Genomic DNA, 15,071 nt, shown 5'->3' on the forward strand with positions numbered 1-15,071 from the left:
TCTAACATGTATAATTTCATGCAACCGGCCACAGGACATATTTCTGTGAGATTCATCCAGATAAAATCTGAAATAGAGTCGAAAACATTCTTGTATCCCACTTTTGCACCTTCGAGAATCAGTCAAAATTCCAGCAACTGAGTGATTTGAGACAAATCCTGCACACCAGTTTTACCTAAACGAAAGAACTTGAGACATACTAATGCCGGGTTCAGACTACACAATATTTTTGTCTGTTATGATAGTTACTATGACAGATAATGTGATTTTGACTCCTAGTTGTGGACAAGAAACATGTCACGATACAAAACAAATCATCGCTTGCCGTCTTTAATGACATGCGTGATGTCATCGGAACTAGCGACTGACTTCACAAGTGTAAACAAACATTGGTTTTACTAGCCTAAAGCTAATCGTACTGGGATAAAAGTTTATATTTCAGATATAAACACTGATGTCTATAGTACCGATCAAAATAGAGTAAATTACCTTTTGCACGCAACTTGACGCTTCAAATAAAGACTGCATCAATTACATCATAACACCAGAAGGTGGCAACAAGTGACTGTTAAAAAAATTATTAGTCATTGAATCATTCATTCAAGAGATTTGTTCAAAAGCGCTGATTCATGCAGTAATGAAACAAGTGAAGTCTTTATAAGTGAGTCATTGAATCATTCATTCAGGAGATTTGTTCAAAAGCGCTGATTCATGCAGTAATTAAACATGTGAAGACTTTATGAGTGAGTCATTGAATCATTCATTCAAGAGATTTGTTCAAAAACGCTGATTCATCCAGTAATGAAACAAGTGAAGTCTTAATGAGTGAGTCATTGAATCATTCATTCCCGACTCCCATTATGGATCACCACAACATATTTATATTGTGTAATCTGAACCCGGCATAAGACATTAGCTAATTGCAATACTACAGTAAAAGAAACGCCTTTACACATCCATCACTTGCAATCATCTTACACTTTGACAAGCTTTGATATTCCCCTTTGTACAGGGTCAGAGACTCACCTGAGAGAACCTGCAACTCAACGACTGTAAAATCTGTGACTCAACATAATTGTTCTGAAAAAAACAAACAAACAAACAAACAAAACAACCACAACAAAATAAAATAAAATGGAGAGGCACAGGATGCTGTAGAATATAACATAGCATCTAATACTGGTTATTTTGGACATTTTGGCATGATATCGAAAGCTCATAGGATTCAACTTTGTACATGTTCAAACGAACGCATTGGGAATAATTATGAAGATTCGTCCAGCCACTTCAGTCATTCTAAAGCTAAAAACGGTCTCTCTTAATCTGCGTATGGAAAACTCAGTAGTTGAATTTTTTGTCACGACTTTTTGCTTTTTTTTTTTTTTTTTTGCTGTCCAGCAACAAACTACACGCCACATCCTAATCGAGCCTGACCGATAAATACCACGTGCGTTTTTTGGCGAGAGGAGCATTTTGTTTGGCTGTATGGATGAATTGCACTGGAGGCTGGATCTTTCTCTCATGGTCTGCCGTCGAGGCTGGGCGGGGCCCGTGACGGCGGGGGACAGGGCGGTCCGGGGGGGACTCGGGCGGGCGGCGGACCCGGTGGAGGCTGGGGCAGGGGTGGTCCTCGTGGAGGTGGGCTGTTCGGAGGGGAGTTGATGGGACTGGGAACAGGCTGATAGTCTGGTGGAGGTGGAGGTGGGCTTTGAGCTCGTGGAGGAGCTTTGGCCGCCGCCGCTGCCGCCGCCTCCTCTTTCACTCGTGTAAAGTTGATACATCGGCCCTGAGGAGAGAACAAGAAGAGAAACAGCGTGAGGTCATCTGCTCTGTTGAAGGTGGCCACTTTCCAATACGCAAGCATTGCTTCGTCCCGTTTTCCAGAACGTGCGGCAGTGACACCCAGATCCGCGCCGGTCTTGCTTTAGCTCTCTACTGCAAGATCTCGCAAGCTGGCTGAAGCGCTGTGAAAACCACAGATGAAATCACCCACAATTGTAAATTATGCATCATGGAAAGACTGTAAAAGTCCTCCATAACCCCAAACCCTGCTCTGAGAAAAAAACTAAAACGTCTGGACAGAAAAGCCGTCTAAATATGTATGTAATACGCCTTACATAGTTTATATAATTAAATTCAACATGTAATCAGGGTTATCATTAACTAATAAGTAAACTATTAAAAACATTTCTGCTTTAGTAAATAAAAATTAGAAATGTTGCCTTGGCAATAAACTGAAATAAGTTCAATTTGAAGCACTAAAAATTATTAACTGGAAATACATAAAATGAACTAAAACAGAAAAAAAAAAAAAAAAAAAAAAAAAAAAAATATATATATATATATAAATAAAATGACAAAAGCACATAACAAAATTACTAAAACTTAAACCAAATATAAAATATTAAAATATTAATAAAACTATTTACTTTCTTAATAAATATTCCAAGTCTTATTTTGCACAAATCAATCTGCTTTTTAAGCAGACAGTCCACTTTATTTACATTTTAAAATTCTTTGCATGTTTAAAATAATTAAAAAAATTAACATGAAATCAGAATAGAGTATTTTAATTGATCTCTTTACTGTCTTAATAAATATTGTGCATGAATCACAACATTTCTTTCATAATGTGATGTTAGTATTATATTTATTATATTACGCATGAAAAGAATATTAAACATTTTCTGCTCAAAAAGCACAAAATCTACCTATATTTAATATTATTTTCATATATAATATAATAAATATGATAACTGAAAAAAAAAAAAATATATATATATATAAATATATAAAAGTTACTTGTCATGTATACTATAATAAATTAGATTAAAATCAAACAGGGAATTAAAACCATTTTGATTTACTTTCTTCATATTTCTGTTCTTTCAATGCATGATTCAAATCTGCTTTAAAGTAAAAAATCCACTTAAATATACACATGACACCTTTAAATAAATTTTTTAATTTATAATATTTTGATTTACTTATTTACTTTATTAATTAATAATTGATTTACTTTATTAATTAATAATTTCTGGTCTTATTGTGTATGAATCATATGTGCATGTCATTCCGAATGAAAAAAAGAAGAAAAATTCCCCTTTTCTTTCATGTTTGTTTGACGTCATCAAGCTCTGTTATTTATAACCCATCACCCGTCATATAGAGATCGCATTTCACCATCCAGTCAATTCCTGATGCATAAACTCAAGTCCTGTCCTACACTTCACTGTTCTGTTCCATTATACATCACATTATGAAAGTAAAACCAGTTGACCTTAACGTCAAATCTTATTTAAGGTTGCACAATGACAGGTGAAGAAGGTGTTTTGAAGGATGTTTGTTGTTACAGTCCTTCCCTCATGGCAAATCAACAAATATCCCAGAGGAAAATGACCCCCTGACACAACTGCAATTACAGCCGGGGTCATAAAGCAGTCTGAAGTCAGTCTCAAGACCACGTCGGAGCCGTTTGATGTGGCCGTTCTCTATATGACCTCATCCTCAAACCTCCAGAGCGAGGGTGTAAAGTGGGTGCTGCGCAAACCGAAAGGCAAACTTCAAGGTTTCACGTCAGAGCTTCTGGGACAGCCAGTGGAAAGCTGAACCCTGCGCATTATGGGATTGAACACAGAGGCATGATGAAGAGAGCTTAACCAGGGCACAAATGAGAAAAACAGACCGAGGAGAGATAATGATACACTATAGAAGTCAGACAAACATATGCACACACATACTCTGAACCGAACCAGAGGAATTCAATCGAAACTACATTAAACCTTGTTTCCACTTCAAATGCATTAGCCAAAACCTGTGAGGAAAGTGACAGGAATTTGCTTGTTTAAGAAAGATTGCATTAGGTAACTCGTAAAAGCATTGCCATGACCGTGTTTTAAACTTATGGCGATGGTGCGAGCTCTTCGTCCACTGCTGGATACATTTTATGTCCTCTTAATGCAATTTTAGACAGGAAATGATGCCCGTTTCATTTGTTTTCCATACTCCGAAAGAACGAGAGAGAGAGAGAAAAGAGTCGGTCTGGGCATTTTTCAGGCCTCTCGTCACAAACCACAGAGCAGCGGAGAGGCCCATGCCATTACAGGATGAGGAGGTGAAAACCAAGAAACTTTGCGTCATGCAACCTTTCCGCTTGAGGCTATTAAAACCAGTTGGGTCAAAAACTTGACAAGAACCATCGGACGCACAGAATATTAATGAGGGTCAGCATTTCCTCGGTTACTAAACAGCTTGTAAACAACGTCGTGTAACGTTACATTTATCTCAGAAAAGATGGAAACATTTACCGACTACTTCCCTCGACGCTCAACGGAGGCTGTGATTGGATAACTGGACTAGCCAGTGGACCATTGCATGTTGCTTTGGTGGTTCTGAAACACCTGAACCAAAGTCTGTCATCAAAACGATTGGGTATAATTCCCTCAGAAGCGTCTCACACGATTGTGTGCTTCTAAACACCAGCATCCGAACACAAGAGAACATGACAGCGTTAATCTGACGCTCTGAACTCATTTTTGATGGAGGGAAAAAGAGCCCTTACATTTTTATTATAGATATTTTGCGCCAATTTGCGTCACAAGAAATTGATGATTTTGTTCTCTTGAACACATGGAATGGAAATGGTGCTTTATTTGCAAATAATCCGTGTATCATTCGTTCAGTCGTTTTTTGATTTAATATTAAATATTAGGGCTGGGTATTGACAATTTTCACGATTAGATTCGATTATTATTCACATGCTTTCGATTTGATTCAATATCGATTATTTTGGATGCAGTATTTCAGTTACAGTAAATTTTCTAGATGAAAAAAATCTCTCAACTGATGCTGTAAACTAAACATGAGAGTCAGCTGGTAATACTATAATAATATTGAAGGTTAAATTAACTTATTTATACACAAACACTTAAATTACACTTTATGATGTTTTTATTATAAATAAAGTTTAGAATTACATAATCATATTTCTACTCCAATTCGTTTTTTTGAAATATAAACATTTAAATCGTGACTGATTTATTCAAACATGCATTAAATATTGAAGAACATTATAATGAATATGTGACGGTGCATAGCTATATTTATCAGAATGTTGCTTTCTAGAGTTCACTTTTCTATCTGACTAATGAGTTTATGGTCACTGAATATGTTTTTCTGAGGTAAATGTGACGTCACGTGACACTGAAGCTGTTTTATTGACGTCTTTCCGAGGTTGAAGCAGTGATTGAGCGATTACACGAGACATGATACGGATTTCAGTAAGTTGTACTGTATATTTTAACATACCTTCAGATGTTCATGCATGTTTATTTCGCTGTAACTGGTATTAAAGCGGAGGAGAGGATGATCACATGCTTCTCTTTAACTGAGGCGCTAAAGTGATCTGTCACGCCACATATTTAGTTTTTGAATGTCATAATAAGATGGACGTCATTTGAAATCTGAGACTTTGCTTCATATCAAAAGTAACAAAGATTATTGTGATTTATTGGATGGGAGGCGCTACATATTCTGCTCATTCATCAACTGAAAACAGACTAGACTAATCGATTCTTGGGATTTAAGAATCGATATCGGTTCGTAAAAATGAGAATCAATTAAAAACCGAGAAATCAATATTTTTTTACCCAGCCCTATTAAAAATAAATAAAAAAAAAGAATATGGCTCCTTTTTCGTTTTTTTATTCAGGGATGGAAAAATTAAAAAAAACAGCTTGAATATTTAATCTCTACATGTGGGCAGGGATGAAGCGCCCCTTTCCTCTGATTGGTCAGCAGAAGATCAAGTCATGCCGTCATCAGTTCTTCCTCAGTTCCAGGCAGCATAATAATAGAATAACATTTAATAATATTAAATGTAGTTGCAATAAACGTGTTAAGAAACCGCACAACTGCAGTAGCGGAGGACTATTATTCTGAAGCGTGAAAATCAGGAAGAACTGATGACGGCACGACTTGATCTTCGGCTGACCAATCAGAGGAAAAGGGCGCTTCATCCCCGCCCACATATAGAGATCGAATATTCAAGCTGTTTTTTCATTTTACCATCCCTGAACGAAAAACAAAAAAAGCCCAGAAAGCTACTAAAGACATATTTAAAACAGTCATGTGACTACAGTGGTTCAACCTTAATGTTATGAAGCGACGAGAATACTTTTTGTGCGCAAAAACAAAACAAAATAAAGACTTTATTCAACAATATCTAGTGATGGGCGATTTCACTGCTTCAAGAAGCTTCGAAGCTTTACAAATCTTGTTTCTAATCAGTGGTTCAGAGCGTGTATCAAACTATCAAAGTCACGCCCCCCAGTGGTGAACCATTGAAATTTCGAAACACTTATGATGTAACGAAGCCTCGGTTACTGAAATAACATGACTTAGGCAGTTTGATTCACGCTCTGAACCACTGATTCAAAACAAAAGATTCGTAAAGCTTCATGAAGCAGTGTTTAGAAATCGCCCATCACTAGAAATTGTTGAATGAAGTCTTTATTTTGCTTTTTTGGTGCACAGAAAGTATTCCCGTGGCTTCATAACATTAAGGTTGAACCATTGTAGTCACATGAACTGTTTTAAATGTCTTTAGTAGCTTTCTGGGCATCTGAAAGTGTTGATTATCTTGCTGGCAATGTAGGCCTCACTGAACCATCAGATTTCATCAAAAATATCTTAATTTGTGTTCTGAAGATGAACGAAGGTCTTGGTGTGGAACGACATGAGGGAGAGGAATTAATGACAGAAATTTCATTTTTGGGTGAACTAACGCTTTAAGGGATATTTTTCCTTTTTTGCTATATATACACATCCAAATGAATCAATGTCAAAGTGAACTGAATCGAGATCGGAACTGAATCAGATCAATCAAAATCAAATAGAATCGTGAAATGTCCATCAATACCCAGCCCTAGTTTGTTCCACATGGTTTAACCAGCACCTGAATGAAAACGTCTGTGTGAAAGATGCATCGAGGTTAAATCACGGCCGGTAACCTGCGATTTCACATCGAGAAGTCAAACCATGTGGCTGCTCTGCATATGTGAGCGTCGGGTCTTTTAAAAACGCAGAGTATCTGTCTGGAAAGTGTCTACATTTGTGTTTCATTTCTTTTTTATGGCTACTGATTTGATGCAGGTGGCAAGCTGTGCCTATGATGTGTCTTGGCACCCGTCAGGCCTCTCTGATGGGGCGTTGCTGGTCTGGGCTGACAAATGAAAGGTAAAGAAACGTCTGGCCAAGGCGAAGGGGAATGAGTCAAAAAATCCACAGGGCATGGATTTATGAGGTCCAAACGCTTTGGTCGAGACTGTTTGTTGTTAAAGGAGAGTGTTTGACATCATGCTTTTGGAAGAAAGATAATGCTAAGCCTGGTATTTAAGACTCTTTGATCATCTAGACCTGGATACTCACATGATCTCCTGGTTGCGGCCTCATAAGTGAAACTTGATCATATCCACGGCGGAAAAGAGCCAAGATGGCATCAAGTTTACCCTGAATAGGAGAAATGTGCTGTTAAACACTGGAGGCAATAGAGTTTACAGCATGCTTTGAACAGCCCCAACATCAATAAACAATAATGACAGTGACAAAGCATCTTTACCCTGATGGGAGAATACCACTTCCTGTCTTGAGCTTGCTTCCTGTTGTCTGATTTTCTGGGCTTGGGTTCAAAGGGTTCAAACTCCTGCTCAGGCATCTTTATGACGGCGTTTTTGGGTTTTTCCAGCTTTGCTCCCTCCTCCGTAGAGCCCTTCCCTCCCCAGCGAACCTGGACCGGGGCAAAAACATTAGATCAGCTCTTCTGAAACTTGTTACAGATCTTCTGCACAGGCAAAAAGCATGTCTTTCAGTTTCCAGTTTCGTTCAACTTTCTTTTGAGATGCTTTGATGTTTCACTTCTAGGTCAATTTATATTTTTATAAGGGCTGTCGATTTAATGCAGGGGTGCCCAACCCTGTTCCTGGAGATCTAACTACCTGCAAAGTTTAGCTCCAACCCTGATAAACCACACCTGAATCAGCTAATTAAGATCTCCAGGAGCACTTGATAATTACAGACAGGACTGGAGCTGAACTCTGCAGGAAGGTAGACCTCCAGGTTGGGCACCCCTGATTTAATGTGTTAATTAGATTAATGAATTGCGTTTAAAAAATAATTATTAATGCATTTAACACACTTGCCCCACCCCAGACCTATGTAGGTCATCTGACATTTCATATAGTTGAATATGATGCAGGTCAACAACTCGCTGCGTGACGAAGCCTATAGAGTCCAGTTAGAATGTCCCTAAAAATCAAGATATGGAGCAAAAATTACCCTGTTTGAGTTTTTGTCTCGTATTTTCATCATGTGATATAGATAACATAAGTGCAATATCACACGAGCACTAGTACAAATGTGATCTGATTTATTGAACTGTTGCATAAAATCAGTTAATATTGTGTTATTTTAGACACAATATTGTCTGTTTTGCTCAATTTTGACAACTTTTGTATAAAGACAAAGCAGAACTGTTCATCTCCAAGCATAACACAACAATGTTTCATTTCTGAATCCACGTTTGGAACGAATCAGGTGATGATTCAATGGAACATGAATTCATTTACTTCATTCCTGAATGAATCAGCCGTTTGAACGAATCAAATAAATGAATCAATGATTTAATCATTTACCACCACCTAATGGTAGTTATTTAGAGTATAAGTTCTTTAAAAAATATTTTCATATTTCCATATTATTAAAAAAAAAACATTAAAGATTATACATCATTTACTCAACCTCATGGTCCAAAAATGTATGTGTAATAAATTCTCTGTTGAATCAAATAAAATATTTCTTTCTTAAGCTACTTTTTGTAATGTCTATTTGATGTTTTACACAATAATGCCTTTAAATTATCTTTTGGGTGTAATTTCTCAGACAAATTTGATGTGCGATTAATTCGATTAATTAATGGCCACATCATAAAATTAATTACATTTAAATTATTAATCGCTTGACAGCCCTAATTTTTACATAATTATATATTGTTTTATTTTTACAATGTAATAAAACTATTCTCAAGGCTAGATTACTGTACTGCCCTACTGGGTGGTTGCCCCGCACACTTAATAAACAAACTCCAGCATGTCCAAAATGCATGAAATATGACCAGATTTGCTCCGTTCTGTCAACACTGCATTGGCTCCCTAATAAACATCGTATACATTTTAAAATCTTGCTAATGACTTACACAGCACTAAATGGTTTAGCTCCCCAGTACCTGAGCGAACTCTTAACGCATTCACATCTATTGCGATCTCAGGCCAGTTGATAATACCTAGAATATCAAAATCAAAAAAGTAGATCCCTTTCCTATTTAGCACCTAAACTTTGGAACAGACTTCCTAGCATTATTTGGGAAGCATACACATAACACATTATCACATTTCTATAATTTACATCTGTTAAAGGATTGCAAAAATTAGGTCAACTTGAACCAGGAATAACAGATGTACTTGTTACATCGTAAAAAGAATGGCATCTACGCTAATATTAGTCTCTTTGTTTATCCCGAGGTTACCGTAGTCAGCCGTATCCAGATCAAACGGTGGACCTACATCTAGACACGACCATATCACAGCCCTGAATGTCAGCAGACACGTGTCTACTAGCCAATCCCCTGTGAAGACCTCGATCCTCAGCAAAGATCACAAGAACCAGACAAGTCCTCTGCACTTATGAGCTTTTCTCCAAACTGGCGTGACGAATCCGATCTTCAAGCTAAAGGAACTGGATGAAATATTTAAATGCTACCGAACTTTACAACGGAACTGAATCAAGACTGAACCGACTTCAGCTGAACAATAACAGTATTTTCTTCTAGAGCTGCTGTACAGCCAAAATAAACTGTTTATAAAGCTGCTTTGAATCAAACTGTATTGTATAAAGCGCTATATAAATAAAGATGACTTGACTTTGTATATTGTAATATATGTTAAAATATAATTTATTCCTGTGATCAAAGCTGAATTTTCAGCATCATTACTCCAGTCTTCAGTGTCACATGATCCTTCAGAAATCATTCTAATACAATTATTTGATGCTCAAGAAAAAATACATACTGTTTTAAATAAATTCTGTTTTTTTAAACTTTCTATTCATCAAAGAATAATAATAATAATATTAAAAATAATATTTATCTGCCTTATTTAAGACAATTATTCTTTTAAAAACTGACACTTTTTTAGTAAAGTTTACAGATTCCTATGAATGTGTTAATAATCACCACACATTTTTCTCAGATTGCATTTCTTCTTTTCAGGAAGCTCACCTCCATTCGTTTAATTCCTCCAACTCCTCGACCGCCGTAATATGACGCGTCTACCGTGGGCCATTTCTTCTTTGGCATGCCGTCCTCATCATCTGACTCCTGAAGAGGAAAAACATGTTATGTAGTTTGAAGGAGCACAAGAGGTACGAAACATCTGCTCATAGGAGTAAACTGTCAGTTTTTTTTTTTTTTTGGACATGTTGATGTTGTTAACTCAAAGTCATCTGATGTTTTTCATTAAAGCCTCTTCATGAATCTCACACTAAGAAACCCTGCTGTGGCTTTGTCATGGGATTTGCTACTGAATACAGATTATGAGACAAGGCCAATTTACATCCAGGCGACAAGCTACTCATTATTTATAGTAGTTAAACTACAGTGATACTTTGAAAATAAAGTTATACTATGTTACTCGCTATACTAAGATATTTGGCTGACCTATTGCTGGCAACAGAATAAAATAATTTTGATTAATCTCAAGATTTCAGAGCAGAATAAAACTAGACTTGTTTTGTTATTATTATTATTTAAAAAATAATTATTGTGAAATATAGCTGCAAGCAGCAATACCGGGGTCCAGCCGAAAAAGGGCAGAAAAGGAAATATAGTAGTCAACATTTGAAGTGGATCAAAACCTTTCATCAAAGTTGTCCTAAAACCTTCGTATTAAGACAACTTAGTTATTAGGACAACTTTGATGAACTTTTTTGATCCACTTCAAATGTTGACTACTGTATTTGTGGTCATCTGTGATCATGAGGTTAGGATCAAGCTATTTAAATTACACCAGTTAAAGCACTTATGTCATGGTTTATAACTTCTGAGCAGTAGGTGGCGCTATGATGAAACTCTGCATGCACCCTCAAGTCATGCCTGTCATGACATGTACCAAGTTTCATGTCAATGCACAAAACGTTTGCAAAGATACAGCTGCATATCCATTTTGGTGTGCTCGCAGTCAAATTTGTTGACGCAGTATAAAACAACAAGAAATCTTTTAATAACTTTTTGTCATGAGTGTCTGTAGATGCTAAATACCAAATTTTGTACAACTCAGACAAATTTTATAGGAAGAGTTCAAAAAAGTAGGTTTTGAATTTAATTCAATATGGCGGAAAGTAAGTATGGTAGAATATGGCAAATTTGGTATCGTAGGATTTGGCATAAGCCAACGAATCTGATGATATAAGTTAAATTACAATATATTGAAATTTTCATGTTATAAGCATTTTCATAAATTTCATTATATCTCTTGATCACTAGGAGGCGCTGACCTAAAACTTTACAGGTCCTCTCAGAACATGGCCTCAATGAATCATACCGAGTTTCGTAATAATACGTTCATGCTTTCGTAAAATACAGCATTTTATGACAAAATTCAAAATGGCCTACGCCCAAAATGGCCGACCAAATAAAATTGGATATCGTTCAACTCGGTATGCCTCAAGGAATGCCTCATGATTTTAGGACAAGGCATTCAAAAGTTATAAGCAAAAATAGCAATTTTTCCTATCTCGGCACCTGTAGGTGGCGCTGTGACGATACTGTGCATGTACCTCCAAGTCATGCCTGTAATGACATATACCAAGTTTAGTGGATGCTGTATCTTCGTAATGATTTGGTGTATTGACACCAAATCATTGCGAAGATACAGCATCCATTTTTGCGTGTTAGCCATCAAATTCATTGACGCGTTACACAAGAACGGGTTGGCCGATCAAAAATCGTTTAAATTTTTGCCTGGAGTAGTGTGAGTAGATGCTACATACCAAATTTCATGCAAATTGGACAAACGCTCTAGGAGGATTTCGAAAAGGTAGGTTTTTCGGAAAATTAAAAATGGCAGAACATTTTTCATGACGGAAACGACATCATAGGATGCATTCGATTCGGCATTAGCCATGGAGTCAGAGGAATTTTGCTTCTAGGACTAAAGTTATGAGCATAAACATGAGTAAATCTTTGAACTGTTGGTGGCGCTAGAGAGTTTGAGGTAGAGACTCCAAATTTGCTATGGAAACTTTTCAGACTGTCCTCTATCTGTGTGCCAAATTTCATAACTTTTTACCATACGGTGCTATGGGCTGCCATAGACTGCCTTTGAGAATAATAAGAAAACTAGCAATTTCAAAATGTGTCGACTAACGATATGTCAAAATGTCAAATTAATAATAATAATAATAATAATGAAATTAATAATAATTGTTGTTATTTGATACCATGCATATTTTCTATATAGTATATATTTATTTTTATAATATTTATTTTAAAAATGTATATGATTTTAATTGTAATATTTATAAGATTTTTAAGATAAAGCTTAGAGGTGAAACTATAACTCACTGGCTCTGGCGGTGGAGGAGGTGGAGGTTCTTTGATCACCTGTGGAAAGACAAATCATAGATGTCCAACATAACCAAAAACACAAGTCATGCATAATATAATAGCATGTTAAATCATGACCTCCGGTTATACAGTGTGTGCTCATTTGAGATGAATTGACCAATTTTCCACCTTAAATCACTCAACTTCAGTCTTTACCGCAAATCCATAGGCCTTGGCTTCCAGATTAAACTATACTGGAAGATGTGTCGTGAGAACGTACTGTATGAAGGCTGATATTTAAAATGGTAAATGAGGCGATGACTTACTACAGTGCAGCAAAGCGGCCAGAACCACCACATGAACAACAGAGCCAATAATAGAAACAACACCAGCAGGGTGATCAGGAGGATCGTTCCATCAAACTGCAAAAGCAAAAGACAGAGAAAGTGGGAGAGGTTGAGAAAGACAGGGATAAGCAACCATTTTTATACTTCACTAACAAAAAAGTAATGCCATGTTGTCATTTGGGAGTGTTACTTTGTTACTTCAAGAACCAATGTTTTAATTTTGTTAGTGAATTTCCCTAACGATACGTTTGGTTTAAATTGACATAAATAAATGTTTATACATTTTTTAAAAAGGTTTAAATATTCTAAAAAAATGACGCCATTTTTGTCAGTAAAATGCGAAATGATTTAAAAATGAATGAATATGATATTAAGAAATAATGTTTAAATTACAAGTAAAATGTTATATTTGTTAATTTTACAATAAAAAATGAACATAATTTTTGATAATAAAAAATAAATAAAAATAATGGATATAACACAAAGAAATGTTTAAATATTATTTAAAAATTGCAAGCCATTTTTGTCAGTAAAATGTAAAATGGTGTAAAATCAGTGAATATTACATGACAAAATAATGTTTAAATATTATTTAAAAATTACATGTCATTTTGTCAGTAAAATGTAAAATGGTTTAAAAATGAATGAATATGACATTAAGAAATAATGTTTCAATACTGTTCAAAAATTACAACTATTTTTTTTTGTCAGTAGAATTTTATTTTCATTCATTTTAAATCATTTGACGTGATGAAATAATGGCTTAACATTGTTAAAAAATTACATGTCATTTTTGACAGTCAAATTGTGTAAAAATAATGTATATAACATGAAGAAATGTTTAAATATTATTTAAAAATTATGTGTCATTTTTGACAGTAAAATTGTGTGGCTGTTTTAAATGTGCTATATAAATTAAGTAAACATGAAACTTGAAACTTGAAAATGGTGCAAAATTAATGAATGTGACATGATGAAATGTTTAAATATTATAAAAAAAATTGCAAGCCATTTTGTCAGAAAATGGTATAAAATTAATGAATATTACATGACAAAATATTATTTAAAAAAATTATATATTTTTTGTCAGTAAAATGTAAAATGGTGTAAAATCAGTGAATATTACATGACAAAATAATGTTTAAATATTATTTAACAATTACATGTCATTTTGTCAGTAAAATGTAAAATGGTTTAAAAATGAATGAATATGACATTAAGAAATAATGTTTCAATACTGCTCAAAAATTACAAGTATTTTTTCGTCAGTAAAATTTTATTTTCATTAATTTTAAACCATTTGATGTGATGAAATAATAGCTTAACATTGTTAAAAAATTACAGGTCATTTTTGACAGTAAAATTGTGTAAAAATAATGTATATAACATGAAGAAATGTTTAAATATTATTTAAAAATTATGAGTCATTTTTGACAGTAAAATGGTGCAAAATTAATGAATGTGAGATGACAAAATGTTTAAATATTATTTAAACAAATTGCAAGACATTTTTGTCAGGAAAATGGTATAACATTTGTGAATATTACATGACAAAATAATGTTAAAATATTATTTAAAAAATTGCAAGCCATTTTTGTCAGACAAATGGTATAAAATTAATGAATATTACATGACAAAATATTATATTATAATATTATAATATCATACACAATGGTAATTTAAAGTGCTTTACATAAAGAAGAACTAAATACATAAGAATAAAAATGGCATGCATAAGAAATAAAAATAACAGTAAAAATGGAGAATACCACAAACAAATATTACATGACATAATAATGTTTAAATATTATTTAAAAATTACATGTCATATTTGTCAGTATGGAATCAAATACATGAATATGATAAAATATTGACTAAATCTACGGGACATTTTCATCAGAAGACAAGCCATGAATCAAAAACTATATAACCTCACTGTTAAAAAGTATGTCATGGGAAAAGAATGGGAAGAGCATTTCTATTCTCTAAGTATTTAGAAAAGAAATGCTTCATAAAAACTTATTCTTGTGGTTTTGGGCAAGAAGCCTGCTCAGTGAGAATCAGAGACA

General features: G+C 34.7%; 1 protein-coding gene across 1 annotated transcript in view; it reads right to left on the minus strand.

Annotated features, from left to right (window-relative positions):
• Positions 1-658: 658 nt before the first annotated feature.
• antxr1c (ANTXR cell adhesion molecule 1c) overlaps positions 659-15,071 on the minus strand; it is a 35,652-nt gene continuing 21,239 nt past the window's right edge. The window contains exons 13-18 of the mRNA XM_048170179.1: positions 12,982-13,077; positions 12,674-12,712; positions 10,331-10,429; positions 7,619-7,786; positions 7,429-7,509; positions 659-1,786 (exon numbers count right to left, since the gene is read on the minus strand). Coding sequence (XP_048026136.1) covers positions 1,520-1,786; positions 7,429-7,509; positions 7,619-7,786; positions 10,331-10,429; positions 12,674-12,712; positions 12,982-13,077 — 750 coding nt within the window. The 3' untranslated portion in view covers positions 659-1,519. The remainder of the gene's footprint in view (positions 1,787-7,428; positions 7,510-7,618; positions 7,787-10,330; positions 10,430-12,673; positions 12,713-12,981; positions 13,078-15,071) is intronic.

Source organism: Megalobrama amblycephala, linkage group LG20, assembly GCF_018812025.1.
Source record: "Megalobrama amblycephala isolate DHTTF-2021 linkage group LG20, ASM1881202v1, whole genome shotgun sequence".
Lineage (NCBI taxonomy): Eukaryota > Metazoa > Chordata > Actinopteri > Cypriniformes > Xenocyprididae > Megalobrama > Megalobrama amblycephala.